This window comes from Colius striatus, chromosome 1, assembly GCF_028858725.1.
Source record: "Colius striatus isolate bColStr4 chromosome 1, bColStr4.1.hap1, whole genome shotgun sequence".
Taxonomy (NCBI): Eukaryota; Metazoa; Chordata; class Aves; order Coliiformes; family Coliidae; genus Colius; species Colius striatus.
Window position 1 is genome coordinate 109,937,309 of NC_084759.1, and position 15,596 is coordinate 109,952,904.

Here is a 15,596-nt window from a genome sequence, read left to right on the forward strand (position 1 = left end):
TTTTTTGTATAGCATTCAGACCTTCAGTCTTAATGATGTAGAGTTAATAGCAGAAAAAATAATTGGGTTATCTATTTTGAACTTAATCCATAATGAAGTGGTTAATGGTAACTTGAAAGATAATATTTTAAACATTGACAATAGCATGAGTTATTTTTTGGCATTTATACAGTAGTACAAAACTATAAGAAAATATGGTACAGGGTCTTGGTCAAAGGACTGGAGGTCACACCAATGGATTTGATTCTAGCAGTAGGACTTATTCACTCACTTCTTTAATAAGTTGTTTTGGTTTCCTGTGTCACAGTTTCAGTGTCTATAAAATGGAGCCACTGTCAGTCTATGTAGCTAATAAATGTTTTTAAATGTATTAATTAGTCTTCAAGAATTTTAAGCATACCTTGATGAAAGTTAATGCAGTGCATATTGTGTATGGTGCTGTTTACTTTGTGGTATGTGGAGAATTCTGGTTGCTGGAAAAACAATGTATTGACACATAGATTGAAAGTTGTGCTGGATCACTGTGCAGAGTTTGACGCAGTCAATTCAGCAAAATAACTTGTTGTCCTGGTTTAGCCAGGAGCAGCTTTTGGCTTGGTAACAGGGGGAGCGGGTTGCAGTGAAGACCCTCCCCCGGCTCCTAGGTTCAGACCCACCTCCGGCCCGGCTGGGCCAATCTGGCGCCTCTGCGATCACTATTTAGGGGACGGGAATTTGAAATGCGAGTCGGGAGGTGGAGAGTGATACAAGATGGAGGCCGCCACGCGGACCCTTCAGCCAGAGAGGGAGGAAGGAACGAGAAGCAGTAGACCGGAGACCCCTCTGCAAGCCGTGGCGAGAATACAAGCTGTGCCCCTGAAACCTATGGAGATTCGTGGCAGGACTGAGAGCCACCAACAGCTCCGTGTGGGTGAGCCCGGACGGGCGGGGGACTGTGTGGGGAGATGGCCATGGCCCAGGCCGTGTTGGAGAGCCTGCGCGCCGCAGAGCAGCCCCACACGAGAGGCAGAGAGGAGCTGCAGCCTTTGGAATAAGTGGGCATCGGAGCAGCCCGTGCAAGTCTGCCATGCTTGTGAGTTACCCCACGGACTTGCAGGGAGGACTGGTGTGGAGTTCACCCGTCCTGAGGAGGGACAAACGGCAGAAGCTCTCGGAAACCGACTGACTGAACCCCCCACTGCCTGCCCCCCCGAACCGTTCAGGGGGGGGCAAGGTAAAAACACCGGGATCAGGGCTCTGAACCCGGGAAGAGGGGAGGGGTGGCAAGAAGGTGTTCTTAAAAAGGCTGGTTGGACTCTCCATTGATGTATTACTCTGGGTTGTTTCATTTTGGTTATGTTTTGGTTGATTTTGCATTAAATTATTTTCTGTTTTCTTCCCCAAAACCGAGTAGCCTGGTCTGTTTTGTCCTGAACCTTAAGCGGCAATTAAGCCCTCCCTGCCCTCGAGCAATCCTCAGCCTCTTCGGTACTCGAGGCTAATCGTGGCCTTTGTTCCCTGATGGGCCTAAACCACGACACTTGTATATAAATTAACTGGACTTGCTGTCTTTTCATTGAGTGGTGTCAAAAATACTTAAACGCTACCCTTGAAAATCAAGAGTAGTTTCTAAATACGCTTAGAGTCGAGATAACATGTGTTCTGCAGTGGGAACAGGCACTGGCTCCATTTCAGTTTTAAACTAGGGCATTCCAAATGTCACAGCAAGGTAGTGCTGAGGGACTTGGCCTTGGAAAGTGTCAGCTTGACATAAATGGGTGTTCATTTGACAAACAGGATCTATTACTGGTTTTGTGAATAAGAGTTGTGTTTGAATGTCTCATAGCATGGTGGTGCTGCTTTGGATCAAAGTTTAGTTACAGTTCTGTCGAGCACAATTGTACTTTAAAGCTACACCTTCATCATGAAATGATCTGTACTTCTTCAGTAGGAAATTTGGGAGTACAGTTTTAAATCTATGAAGATTTCGCATGCTTGAAGTGTTAAACTTCACCACCATCGTCAGTTCTGAAGTAGTGTTGACAAGTCCCTTACAAAAAGAAAGGTATGTGTACCTCTACCAAAATCACCATATAGAAAGCACCTGATCAGCAATTCCTAAACTTGAGGATTGTGACCTAAATGGCATCACAATTGCTGAGAGCAGGGACTGCAAGGGACATTGTAAGATCAGAGCTACGTATGCATGCCCAAACACCAAAGTTAGGTACTTCTCCAGAGGGGAGTGGCAAGACATCATTTGATTTGACATTGTGTGCAGTGGAATATTTTGAAGAAATAATTTAAAGGAAGCAACTCCAGTTTCTCTTTTGCCTGCTTTTCCATATTTAGATTCATATTAATAATGACTCGAGGTGGTGCTTTTTCCACATCTAAAATGTGGCCTTGGAAGTGGTCCTCAAGTCTCTAGCTTAATATAAACTAAAAAAAGTATTGATCAGTGTGCTGAGGGTAGTATGGCTCTTTGAGGCTTCAGTAGCACATAATGTTTGAAGACGAACTAATGGAAAAAACCAGTCTTATTGATGATTGTGTTGAGAGTGGCACCGTATGTAGAGAGGCTTTGGTTAGTGCATAGCATCTAGTGAAAATGGGTGCATGAAGCATTAGCTTGATAGCTTTCCAAATTTCAGCTACGTAAGCACTTCATAGGGAGGTCATCATTGTTTGAAATTTAACAGTGCTTTTCTGTTTTTCTTTGTTTTATTCTTGGTGATGCTTTCAACTTAGTGGTTTTGAGTTAGCAGTTCCAAAGCAAACCTCATGTATATTCTGCTGTCCAGTGACATGATCTTGGTGTCAGCTTGGTGATCATTTGATCTCTGTCTTAAACAGACCTTATTTGAATATGAGAAATAATATATTGAAGCATCCTGACTGAATTAAATTATTTTATTTCTGGTGGCACATAGTTCAGTGGAAAAAGAAACAGTTTCTGGGTCTTATAGAACCTGTACACAGTATTGGCGGGGGTGTGGTGGGGGTGGAAACTTGGAGAGAGGTCTCAGTGTTGATTTTATAAGAAAAAATGTGTGAGGTTTTGTCAAAAGCCTGGGTCTTCTCCACTGTCTTCACTGAAGGGGGAACTAGGAGGCCTGCCTTTGTTGGAAGGTGGAAGGAACAGGTAGCCATTGGATTAGATGAATGAGAATTAAGGACTGTGAAGAGTCGTGTCACCTGGGAGGGCAGAATTGTTGATGTGAAGAATTCGACTGTTAGGAAGTCTAGCAATAACAGTTGTGATGCAGATGAAGAGTATAAAAGGGAATATAGCCCACTAATAAACCACATAAACAGTATTGTAACAGTAACAGTATTCAATTTTTTAATGTGGTAAAAATGTGGTAAAAATGGGAAAGTGACAAATATTAGAATGACTTAAATATTGGAAAGCTCTAGTATTTACTGCTGAGGGTTTTTTATCAAGCAATTAATTTGTGGAAGTCATTGCTTCGTGTGTGAAATGACTTCACTCAGCTTTTAGCAGCAGCAAATGCAGAGATGATATTTTATTCAGTTTGCTCGAGTAGTTCTGGTTTTTATTAAAAAAAAATCAGGATCTGGTGGTTCTGGTTTAGAATGACAAGATAAACTAGAAACCATCTATTCAGTTGTCTTACTGTGTTTAGTGCTTAATCAAATAGCAAAGGTTTTGGAGGCAAAGCATTTTAACTGTTTTTTTTTTCCCTTGACTCTTTTTTACTTTAGGGAATAAGGAAACTGATTAAGTGTTGTATCATAGAATCATAGAATGGTAGGGGTTGGAAGGAACCTTTAGAGATCATCTAATCCAACCCCCTGCAGAAGCAGGTACACCTAGATCAGGTCGCACAGGAACATATCCAGGCGGGTTTTGGAGACCTCCAAGGAAGGAGACTCCACAACCCCTTTGGGCAGCCTGTTCCACTGGTCCCTCACCCTCACAGTAAAATGGGGGGGAGGGGGGGTTGCTTGTATTTAATTCCTCCTTTAAATAAATGTTTAGATAAATAATGATCACATGATAAATAACTAATCACATACATATAAAAATTACTTATGCTAGTGTGTGCAATCCTAACAATTTTTTAAAACTGTTGTAAACGGGGCATTTTAAGTTTGAGTTTAAGTGTTATGTTTGATATGTCTGTATCCCACATTAAACATTTACTGAAACTTGTATAGCTACTGTGTTCTTACTAAGACCAAAAAATCCTAATCTAACAAGTCAGATCATATCTAATTTTGTCAACAGACTTCTTTAAGGAAAAAAAATGCAATAGAAGATGTGATTAGAACACAGTTACTGTTTCTTGCTTGTTGATTTAAGTGATTTGGATTAAAACTAGACCATATGGGAAGGAGGAAAATCTGTTGCTCTGCTTGTTTTTAAAAATGAGTTAAAGTAATCTCCTTCAGTGTTTCTGTACAGAGACTTTTCAGCAAGCATCTGCAATCACCTCACTTCCAGATGTGTTATATGCAGTGCCCAAGAATCATTCATAACTATTAAATTTTTCTGTTTTGCAAGTGAAAATGTAATGGGACTGTCAAACCCTAGATTTTTGTGTTGGTCTGTGGAGGTCATGCATTATTGTGCTGTATTTTCCATTAAGCAGCAGGCAATTTGTTAGGTTTCTGTTACACAAAGTGATACATAAGCATTCAACAGGTGGTGTTTCCCACCTCACTATTCACATTTACTAATAAGCAAGTGTTGCAGAAATCAAATTAAGTGAAAATAGTAATCTTCTTTGAAAATGCCTGTATTGTTAAGTGATTTGAAAAAATAAAAGGATTTTACTGAAAAATACAATAAAACAACCTGTAAGGACAGAAGTTCAAAGTCATGTCTGCTAGGGTTAAAAAATGGATAAGTAACAGTGGTGAAGAAAGAATAGTGAAGTAGATATATGTATTCCTAATTTAAGAATATATAATGTTCTTGGTCGTAGTGCCTGGTGCCTAAGATTAAGTTTGTTATTTAATCTCCCTCTAATGGTTGCTATTCCTGTTAAATGGAAATTGTAGCACTTCTGATACATCACAATCTCAATGTATATAAAGTGAGGCATAGGAGAGTATGTTTTTTATCTTTTTAAAGCTAGCTTAGGTGTGATTTAAAAGAAAGCACTTTATAACTGTTTCACCTAGTCAGTATCTTAAAAAAAGAAAAAATATTTTGCCAAAGTATGATCTTAATTTAATATGGTATTTGAGCTGTGTTAAGTGTGATTTTGAATTTTGGAATTGGCTTCTAGTTCCAGCAAAAACTAGGTACCAAAATATACCTTTTTGTGGAGAGAAAGCTGTATGAACATTGAATGAGGTGCAGGTATACCTGTGGGAGTTGGTACCACTTGAAGGATTTCCTGGTCTTTCAGGGATGTTCAGTGCCTGCTTCTCAGGCACATCTCAGGTTGTGCTGTGGCAATTTGTGATTGTGAGGGACCAGGAGTGGGTATCAGGTGTTGTTTTTTTCAGTACTGGGGAGTATATGGGGCAAATAAAAGACCTTAAGAGGAAACAGGTGGAGAGAAGAGAAATTACTTTTCCAAATTTGTGCAACACTAACAGGCCACTCTGGACTCTGAAATGATTCTACCTTGAGACTGAAACAAAGGAAGTTCAGAAATGTAGGACTTTATGATGTGGTGAGGGTTCTGTTGCAATTCTTTCTTCCCTGGCTGTGCAGTTTCCTCAAAGGAAGGTGGAAAGACTAATTTTTGAGTGAATTTGGTAGGTTTCATTTTTTAAACAGTGCAGACTAACGTAGGCCTACAGTCTAATGCTCTTACCTGGAGACTTGAGTTTCAAGTTGTACAAACACAGGGAAAAAAGGTAGTGGTCATTGAGTTTTAAGTGCTTTTAGTATTTAAGTGAAAAGGTTTACCAGTATTTGTCTCTTTCTGAAAGTGTTTTCTAGGGATTATTAGGTTCATTGTAACCTGTTTTCGTAAAACAGTGGCGCTCAAAATGTTTGTTTAAACACATGTAATTCAGGAAGGGACCACATTATTTTCAATGTACTTTATTTTTCTCTCTTCTTGTGTATAGTACAGTAGAGTTAAGTGCAGTGGTAAGTCAGCTTGTACGCGGGGAATAAGGATATAAAGTTCTTGGACATACATAAGCCTTTGTCTAATTCAATATACTTTGAACATAGATTTAATTTTTTTCTCCTTCATCTCTTCCTGTCATGTCACTTTTCCGAAAATCTCCTTTGTATATTATCCCTTAAGCATATATCAAATGGAATGGTATTGGACTTGAGCGTTAATTTTTAAAATGCAATGTTAATACCAAAACTAGTATTTCTCTAGTTTAAGAGGAGATGCAGAGTTGTAGGTAATACTTGTAAGATCAACTTCCAGCTCTTTGCTGATATTAAGACCATGTTTTTAGTTTCTACTTGAGTCCTAAACACATTCTTCTTTATATTCATATGCAAAGAATCATACTTCTTAAGCTGTGCTGTATTAACTGCTAACCAAATAACTTCAACTGTTTTCTGGTTTATAGCTATTAGTTTTAAGAGAAATCATCAGCCTGTGAACTGTTCATTTTTGCTGTTTCTGTACTGTGATCATGGATGATGGTAGAGCTAGCAAGTGTGATGCTTGTCTTGGCATTTGTAAAATGAGAACCATATGAACTGTTTGAACGTTTACATTTCTCTTCTGATTCCTGATCATTTAGGTTTTTACCTGTCAGTGGCCATTAATTCAGTGTTATTGTTTTAAAAGAGTATGTAATTAAGTACTTTTCTTCACAGGGAGAAGAGAATTTATCCAAAGATTAAAACTTGAAGCAACCTTGAATGTGCATGATGGATGTGTAAGTTACTTCTTGCCTTTTCATTTGTAAAAGATGCTAAATTGTCATTTTGTTACCACAGTAATAGTTCCTTAACTTAAAAATGCAAATATCATGTATTAAAGCTGATCTTAAAACTCTATGGGTTGAGACCTACATCTGAATTCTCTAGGTATTTATTTCTTCTTAAACATCTGACACTTTTCCTTTGAAGCAAAACAAAATCCCATTTCTGTACCTTAATACCATGCCCTACCGCTGAATGAATTAATCTCCTATGCCAGGAAAACACATGCTTATCTTTTCATTTAGAACTTACCTTAAACCTGTAAATGGAATCTTTAGTAGATTTGTGTTATGTTGATATGATTTGTTGGCTTTAAGCCATATGAGTGTTTTGAGTGATTTATTCTCCAAGTCTAAAGAGCAAGTGATCAAGTGCTAGGTTCAAGTGCTAGAGACAAAACAGAAATAAGCCTCCCCTGAAAGGCAATAACATAACTTGAAGTAGTGCATATTTAAGTACTCAATTTTTTGAAAGTGATCCAAATATTGTAAGTCATATTCTTTTAAAGCACAAACTTTACTTAAACTAATTACAGGACAAAAAGATTGCCGCGTGATTGTTAAAGCATTATCTTTGTTGTGTAAGGTATCTGAAAAGTGGAAGGATACTAGATATGCTATAAAAAGTTAAAATGTTAATGTAAATTTTATACTTTAACACATTTTAAAAGCTGTTAAAATGTAAAGATTTTTTTATTTTGAGTTATTTACACTTGTATCCTTAAATTAAGGATTGTTATAATTGTTAACAAATGTGAAAACACATTAATAAAATCTAGCCTTCTGGCTTAAGAAGTACAATTTTGATTTACACGTGTTTTTGAGACTAGAAAGGCTGGGAAAGGCATTGTCATTTCATTTACTTTTATTTTACAGGCTATTTTTTTTTTAAGCAAGTAGTAAGAAATTGTACTCAATGGTTGTTAGCCATATTAGTCCAGCCCCTCTCTATTGCTGAATCAGTATGCAAGTCAAATGTGAGGAATTAATGCCATAGTTGTCTTACTAAGGGTGTTTCTAGATTATTTTCTTTTGGAGTGATTGGCGACTTTTTAAAGGAGAGTTGGAGGGTTGGAGGTAGTTTTGGTTTTTTTTGTTATTTTGTGTGTGTGTGTCGTTTTGGGTTTTTTTTGTCAAGAATATATATGTTCTTCTGTGGACTGAGTTATGACTTGTATTTTCTGTGTAAAGCATGCTGTGTAATTGGACATGGTAGACAACTTAAGGCAAGATTTTTTTTTTTTCTAATTCAGAGTAAGAGTTAAGTCCAATTTCCTACCTACCATTTGAACTATATTATACAAAAGAGAGATACTGTGGGAAACTTGACTGCATGTACAATGTTTTTGAAGAAGTTAATAGTTCCATGAATTACTTAGAGTATACATGCCCTTGTAGTGGCAATATTGCTATAACCCTTTTTGTTTTCAGCTATGAATTTTCATCTTGAAATTTAGGTACCATTGTCTTTGAAATAGTGCAGTTTTTCACTTCATGTGAAGAACACCGTTTCTAGCAATAGTTTATGAAGTAATTGAATTAGTCCACTGAATCACTGATGTCTGTTTGTAACCTTATCATCCTTCCAGGGCATGATTTGCCTCTTTCAATGAGATTCTCGTTGTCTAGTTCAGTGAGGTCATTTGTATGCCAGAAGTTGCCATTTTCTGTGTTAACTGCAAGGGGAGCTCAAGATGCTGAGAAAATGTATAAGGTTAGATGAGATACTTTCTGTATGAAGTGTCTAAATTCAAAGGAAAAATACTGAAAGAGATCAATTTGGACCAGCAGTGATGAAGTGTGAGGAAAGCAGAGGAAAAAAGCAACCCTAGACCATATTGAATTAGAGTAAAAATATTGCTTATTTTTTTTCCAGTTGTGGTCCTGTGAAACCTGAGGAAGGTAAAACTGCAGAATGCATAGACAGATGGAGTCTTTGACATGAGCAAAAGCCGCATTTTTAAAAAGGGAGGAGGACTACATGGAGGAATAATTTCCCATTTCCATGTGTAGATATCCAGTTCAGTAACAAACGAGCATCTCTTGTGGCATACATCTCCTTCAGGATGATGCTTGTGAGCAGATCATTGTTAGATGTAGTCCTCGGAGCTATACTTAAATTAATGTAGGAAATTTGGTTGCGTATTGTCAGAACATGCATTTTTTATGTTTTCCTCCATAGATTAAAAATAGTGCCTTCTTTAACCCTTTCCATGCTTAGGAGAGCTTTCTGATATTCTGGATATCTAGAGTAATTTTTGTTTTCTTTATACTATTTCCTGTGTTCAGTTAATCTGTCTTGTTCACAAAAGGGTTATTTCTACAGTTATGTTGCATAGAAGTGAAGAGTTTGCTTTCCCAGTTTTTTAAGAGTTAGCTGCACTGCCTCTTGCATTGTCTTTGAGGAAAACACAGAGATAGTAGATTTATTTTTTACTATGACTAATAAAAGTGCCTGCTGCTTCTTTTCAAAGCTAGTTGAGTGGCAAATACAATTAGATACAGTTGATAATGTAGACTACTTAATAGCAAAAAGCTAATTAAACACCCTTTGAGTTTTCTTATGTTGTTAGTGATTGGCATTTGTTTGATATAGGTAGTAGATACATAGGTTTTCTACATCATTTTGAAATACAAACCAATTTTCTAGCTGCCTCACATTTTACAGTGTGTTTTAATAACAGATTTGCTGCCATTGAATGAGACGTGACGGGGTTTTTTTAATCTTCTCTTATTAAGCATCTATTTTTAGTGATCCATGTGCATATTTGTTGGGGTTATTCACCGATGGTCAATTGGTTGTATTGAACATTAGGAAATGTAGTGTATTTTCTGATCATTTTCCAGTAAATTGGTGTTCTCTGGAAAAAAACCCAAGTTTACTCCACTGAGAGACTGTTATTTTTTTACATTATTTTTTGACCATAATGTTCAGAAGGTGATCTGATACAAAATAAGAAGTCTATTCAGTTGTAGACCTTTAACACGTATTTGATTATGACATCTCTCTTCAGGATTTTTTTCTGAACCAACTTTGGCCTGGGTAGGGTGTACAGAAATTGCTCAACCCTGAGGCAATCAGTGCAGTGAAACTGGAATTTAAAATGAGAATGATAGACATCTTCTGTAGTCTTGTGACACTGTAATTTAGATAATTATGTCTCCCTTCTGCATTTTCGATGTTTTTTCTGTTTTCCTGTCCTTCAGATTTTGTTTTTGGACACACACAATTTGTTTAATTTTTGTGCTAGCTCTTCTTTCTCGCATCATGTTTGAGTTTTTGGCAGCTTCCTTGGTTTTTCATTGTTTTTTTTCTTGTTTCTATTGCTGCATTTTTGTGTTAGCATTTTGGTTTCTTTAGGACACTGTTACTATTTTTCTACCTGAAAGGAAATGTAGATGAAAATGAATGTTCTTAGGCTTTGCATTTGCTCTATCTGTAGTAATGTCGTATGTTTGACAGCATTTTTAAACTACATTGGTTGTCAGGACAGTTTACTTCAATGATAAATGGATCTGGGGGCTAGTTGAGTGCATGGTTCTTTGTGATTGACAGCCAGGGTTATAAAATCATAAGACTGGCCCTGCAAGGTCATACCAATGCTCTGATAGGTCTGATAACTTGACTCTGAGAGTGGCCAGTACTATTTTTTTTAGGAAAGTTGAGATGGGGCAAGCAGACAGTACTTGAAGGATATTCTAGAGAACATGTCACACTTTAATGGACAGATGGAGGTAAACTTTGCATCTTTGTGATCATTTTTCACTGATGAATGTGTATGTTCTTCCACTTTTAGTGTTTAGGCCATTCATGATTTCATAAGCTTCTGTCATATCCCCTCCCCAGAACAGTACAAATTTAATTCTTCTTTCAATAAAAAGTATCACATACCTATGATCACTCTAGTTACTCTTTTTCATAATTTCTCTTTCAAATGTGCAGAAACACAGGAAGTTCCACTTGAACATGAGGAAAAACTTCTTTCTTGTGAGGGTGAAGGAGCCCTGGCACAAGCTGCCCAGGGAGGGTGTGGAGTCTCCTTCTCTGGAGGTCTTCAAAGCCCACCTGGACGTGTTCCTGTGTGACCTGATCTGGGTTAACCTGCTTTAGCAGGGGGGTTGGACTAGATGATCTCTAGAGGTCCCTTCCAAGCCCTACTGTTTTGTGTATATGGGTGTAGGGTATGAAGCAAAACTACACGGTGTGGAAGAGACAGACTTTCCATGCATGGGTGTATACACTGACATGATGTTTGCTTTTCTGTGCATTTTTTAATGATTCCTAACATTATTTGATTGCTGCTGAGCACTGAGCTAACTGTGCCGTAGGCATGTCTGTTGTAACACAAAAATAGATCTTTTGTTTTTCTCCTTTTTGAGTGGCAAAAGTTCATTTAAAGCTCATCAATTAGTATGTCAAGTTGTTGTCCATATGATCCGAGACAGCTAATTCTGATTTTGCAACTTTACCTAATCAAGGACCTCAACTAAGCTTGTGATTAAAATAGTAACTAAATTTTTTGTCTTTTTGGGCTCAGAATAAGACATTTGAATTGGAAAAAAAAAGAGAGCATAAGGAAAGGGTTTAGAATTTACTGATTATATTGTGCACTCATATATCCCACTAAGGCAATTATTCTGCCAACAGAATATAGCCAACAGAAGATGTTAATGGCTGCAGTTTGACACTAAAAGCTATTGTAGAGGCTACTTGAAATAATGATGGTCATGCATGAAGTCTTTGGTGCTTGTGCATGAGCTGCTGCTTGAAGTTGAGTTACTCTAAAGATACTTTCTGAGCTTTGTGGATTTTCAGTTCTTTTACAGTTTTATTTCATTGCCATTTTTAAACACAGTCTTGTGAAAAGGAGAATTGATAAGGAACTATATTGTAAAGTTCTTCTGACACGATTCTGTACCTCACTGTAGGATTCTTCTTTCCTGCATGCTCACACTTCTCAAAAGGGACCTGGAATGGATTCTGCGGTGCTTTTCACATGATCCCTGGGAAGGTGTGGTCACTGAAAAGTATACAATGCAATGGATAGTTAGAATTTGGATATGGTGAATATACAGTAATGAGAGCATTGTGATGCCCTCCAGTTCAAGTTTGGATAACTCTGTGGAGTAGATTTGGTACATTAAAGCACCTGAATGTGTAATATTATGGCTACTGAGACATTTGTGGGAAGGCTTAATTTACCTGATGGACTCTTCAGGAGCAGAGGGAGTAACTGAGATGTCGTAGGTGAAGCATGTTACCAATTTGTTTTATAAACAATTTTTATTTTTGGTGCTAGCTGCTTAGAAATTACATAATTTCTATTGAATTTGTTAACTCCTTGTATGGGATGACTGCTGATGTTTTAATCTAATGAAAATTGAATTAATGTAAGTCTAAACTAATTTTTGTTAATTCTTGCAGGTGAATACAATTTGCTGGAATGATACAGGAGAATATATTTTATCTGGTTCAGATGACACCAATCTGGTAATTAGTAATCCCTACAGCAGAAAGGTAGGTTGGTTTCTGGGTATTCCATAATTATCAAATAATATATAAGTTATTATTTTTCAAGATATGAAGCTTTTTTTCAAGGTATTGTTATTCAGGTGTTAATTCTCATCTGACAAAGATAATGTCAGACACTTCATAGTGTTTATAAATGGGAATGAAATTTCACAGTTCTTTAAAGCTGTAGTATTCTAATCCCTTGCCACATAAGTATTATCCCATTTTACGGTAGGGGGTCTGGCACAAAAGGAACATGGTCTCACAGCAGATTAGTGTCAGAATACGGCAATAGGATTCAGTAGTTCTTGTTAAATCTTATAGTCAGATAAATTGTTCTCTTTAATGTTAGTTGTAAAACATCATATTAGCTTTTGCTGTATGTAATGTACTCCGTTTTTTTCTGTGTAGTGTTGTTGCTGGTCAATCTTGATCAAAATACTTTGTTACTATTTGAAATTACATTGCCTTGTTTATGTGGATGGAGAAGAATTTGTGTTGAAATAGGGGAAGCAGATTTGTGAATGGTAAAGTGCCACAAAGGTCTTTGCTGTTCCACTCCTGCCCATAACATGGATTATGATATAGTTGAATGGCTTCCAGTAATGTCAGGTATCATCCATCACGTAGCAACAACGTTCTACACTTTGATCTTTAAGGTACTGCTGATAGTTTGCTAGAACAGATGCTATGAACAAGTATTTAAAAGATGTATGTCAGGAAGATGAGGCAACATGTTTTCCTGTTGTTTCCAGTGATAGGACGAGGGGTAATGGACACAAGCTGGAACACAAAAAGTTCTACTTAACTTAAGGAAAAACCTTAAGGTTTTGCCAGGGTGAGGGAACCCTGGCACAGTATGCCCAGGGAGGGTGTGGAGTCTCCTCCTCCTTTCAAAACCTGCCTGGACACGTTCCTGTGTGACCTGATCTAGGTGGACCTTCTTTAGCAGGGGGATTGGACTAGATGCTCCATAAAGGTCCTTTCCAACCCCTACCATTCTGTGATTGTATGAGCTGTGTCATTTAGTTCTGGAGATCCTAAGCAACAATGTTCAGGTGAAGTCCCCTGTTCCACAGATTTCTCAGAGACTGGGGACTAAATGCCGAAGAAGTGCATAAAAATGAAATGTGGTGCAGGAACCAAAATATGTGGTTGGTATACTGGAAGAAAATTTGAACAGAAAGTAATACAGGCAGCAATATTTTGCATTGGTGTGGTGGGAAAATAGTAGTGATCTAGAGTGTTTCCTGTGCCTATAGGTAAAGCCATTTTCCTCTGTTCCCCAAAGGAGCCATAGCTTTTGAACATCATCTCATTCAGACTTGCCAAGTAAAACTGCTTCATGCAAATAAAAGGTGTTCAATATTACTTATTGTGCAGTGATTAATTTATCCATATGAGATAGTTGCTGTATTAGTATCTATCTTGTTATAGAATAATAATTATATAATTATCTTATGCTAAAATACTGTAATAGTTTAGTAGATGCAGCAATTTAAACTTTGTTTTCATGGATGATTCTTTTTTTTCTCTACTGTGTACTACTGCTGCATTTCAGCCAAATAAGAAATACAGGAGATGGGATTTAAAAAATAAGTCAACTGAGTTTTTCTGTTTTCCTTTTTTTGCATGACAGCAGGGTAGATATGCAAATGCAATTATAAAACAGCAGGTACTAGCAAGAAGGCTTAATAATCAGCATTGTTCCTGAAATGTACTAGAGATGTGATTTGTAATGACTGTTAAAATTGTGATAGCTTATTTTCTCTCTCTTGAGTAACAGAATCAATACAGGAAAATAGAGTAATTGGTATTGGGACCAGAACTCTACTGTAATTCTTTCATCTTGACAGATATCCTTTTGTCCTTATCCTGTTTATTTTCTGTTATAAGCTAGCTAGAGTAGCAAAAATAGGCTTCAGCCATCAATACAGTCTTGTGTGATAGTAAAACATATAATTTAATAAGGAAGCATTTAATTTTGCTTAACTTTTATTTACATGAGTTTTATGTAAGTCACTCCAATTTGTAATATGTATGGCCAGATGCAAATGTTAGTTGTTACAATGTAGTGGGTCTCATTATGTTTCTCAAGTTTGAATAGTTTATACATTTATAGTGTTTGTACACCTGAAGAGAAATGTGTGCTTTCTAATAGTAATTGCAAGTCTACATCAAAAGGATGAGCACTTTATTATAACTTAGAATGGCTGAGAAGGATTTTTGTGATCTTTTCTTCCTCACGATATTTATAAGCATCATATTACTGGGAGTGTGAAGTGTAGAGGGTTTGGCTGGAGCTAAAGCTCTACCTGCTCCAAGTATGGTACAAAAACATTGGAATCTATGTATTTATTTCAGGTTTAGCACTCGATTTTCAAAGCTTTTAAACAGAGCATAAGACTTCTCAGCTAATACCAGTGTGAAGATGGGATGCTTATGAGTAGTTACTCAGGATTTTTGAGCATTTACCCTGGTTTGCCTCTGAGAGCAAAGGGGTTCAGCTCATGTGAAAGTGCTGGGGAGGCTTTGGAAGATGCTTAGTGGGGCTGAAGGTTTACAGCTTTTCTAGAATCAGGATTACTACTTTAGAATGGGGTTCTATTAGCTTTACTTCTAAAATGAGTTTGACCTCTTCAAAGAAAGTACTATTGAAAAGGCTATATTGTGTAAATGATTCTGGGCCGAGCATCTTGAGTAGGAACCCTAAATTATCTACATCTTAAGAAGCTAAGTAACCCACTTGCATTTGTTTCAGCAGGCTTATTTTAAAAGTAAGCCAGAGTGAAAATAAACCTATTTTTTAAACTGGTTTTGATTTTTAACATGACTTTAAAAATGCTGGTTTGTTCATTGTGACTTTCTATCGTAAAGAGTTTCCATTTGGATAGGGAACTTAAGCATTTGAGGTATGAAGAAGACAACAGAGTAGTTGCCAGAAGTTCTGCTTTCTTAGAGGAAAGTACTTACTGTTAGGGATGGAGCTTGTATGCAAGCTTTTGGAATTGCTACATGAATTAGTAATTCCTTCCCAAAGATTTAATATGCACTTTTTAGAGATGCAATTTAAATTCTTGAGTATTTGGCCTCTTGAATTGTTTTTCTGTGTAATGTATTACTTAAGCAATTGCAAATATTGCAAAAATGTCTGAATTACTAAAACTAGTCAAATACTTTAAAGAACATCTGAAATTCTTTGTTTCCTCCTCTTCCTTTTCCT

At 37.0% G+C, this 15,596-nt stretch overlaps 1 protein-coding gene across 5 annotated transcripts in view; it reads left to right on the forward strand.

Annotated features, from left to right (window-relative positions):
• The window catches only part of DCAF6 (DDB1 and CUL4 associated factor 6), a 91,760-nt gene that overhangs the window by 10,840 nt on the left and 65,324 nt on the right, over positions 1–15,596 (forward strand). For all 5 annotated transcript variants that reach the window (XM_062003152.1, XM_062003151.1, XM_062003153.1 and 2 more), the window contains exons 2-3: positions 6,755–6,816; positions 12,287–12,379. In XM_062003152.1, coding sequence (XP_061859136.1) covers positions 6,755–6,816; positions 12,287–12,379 — 155 coding nt within the window. The remainder of the gene's footprint in view (positions 1–6,754; positions 6,817–12,286; positions 12,380–15,596) is intronic.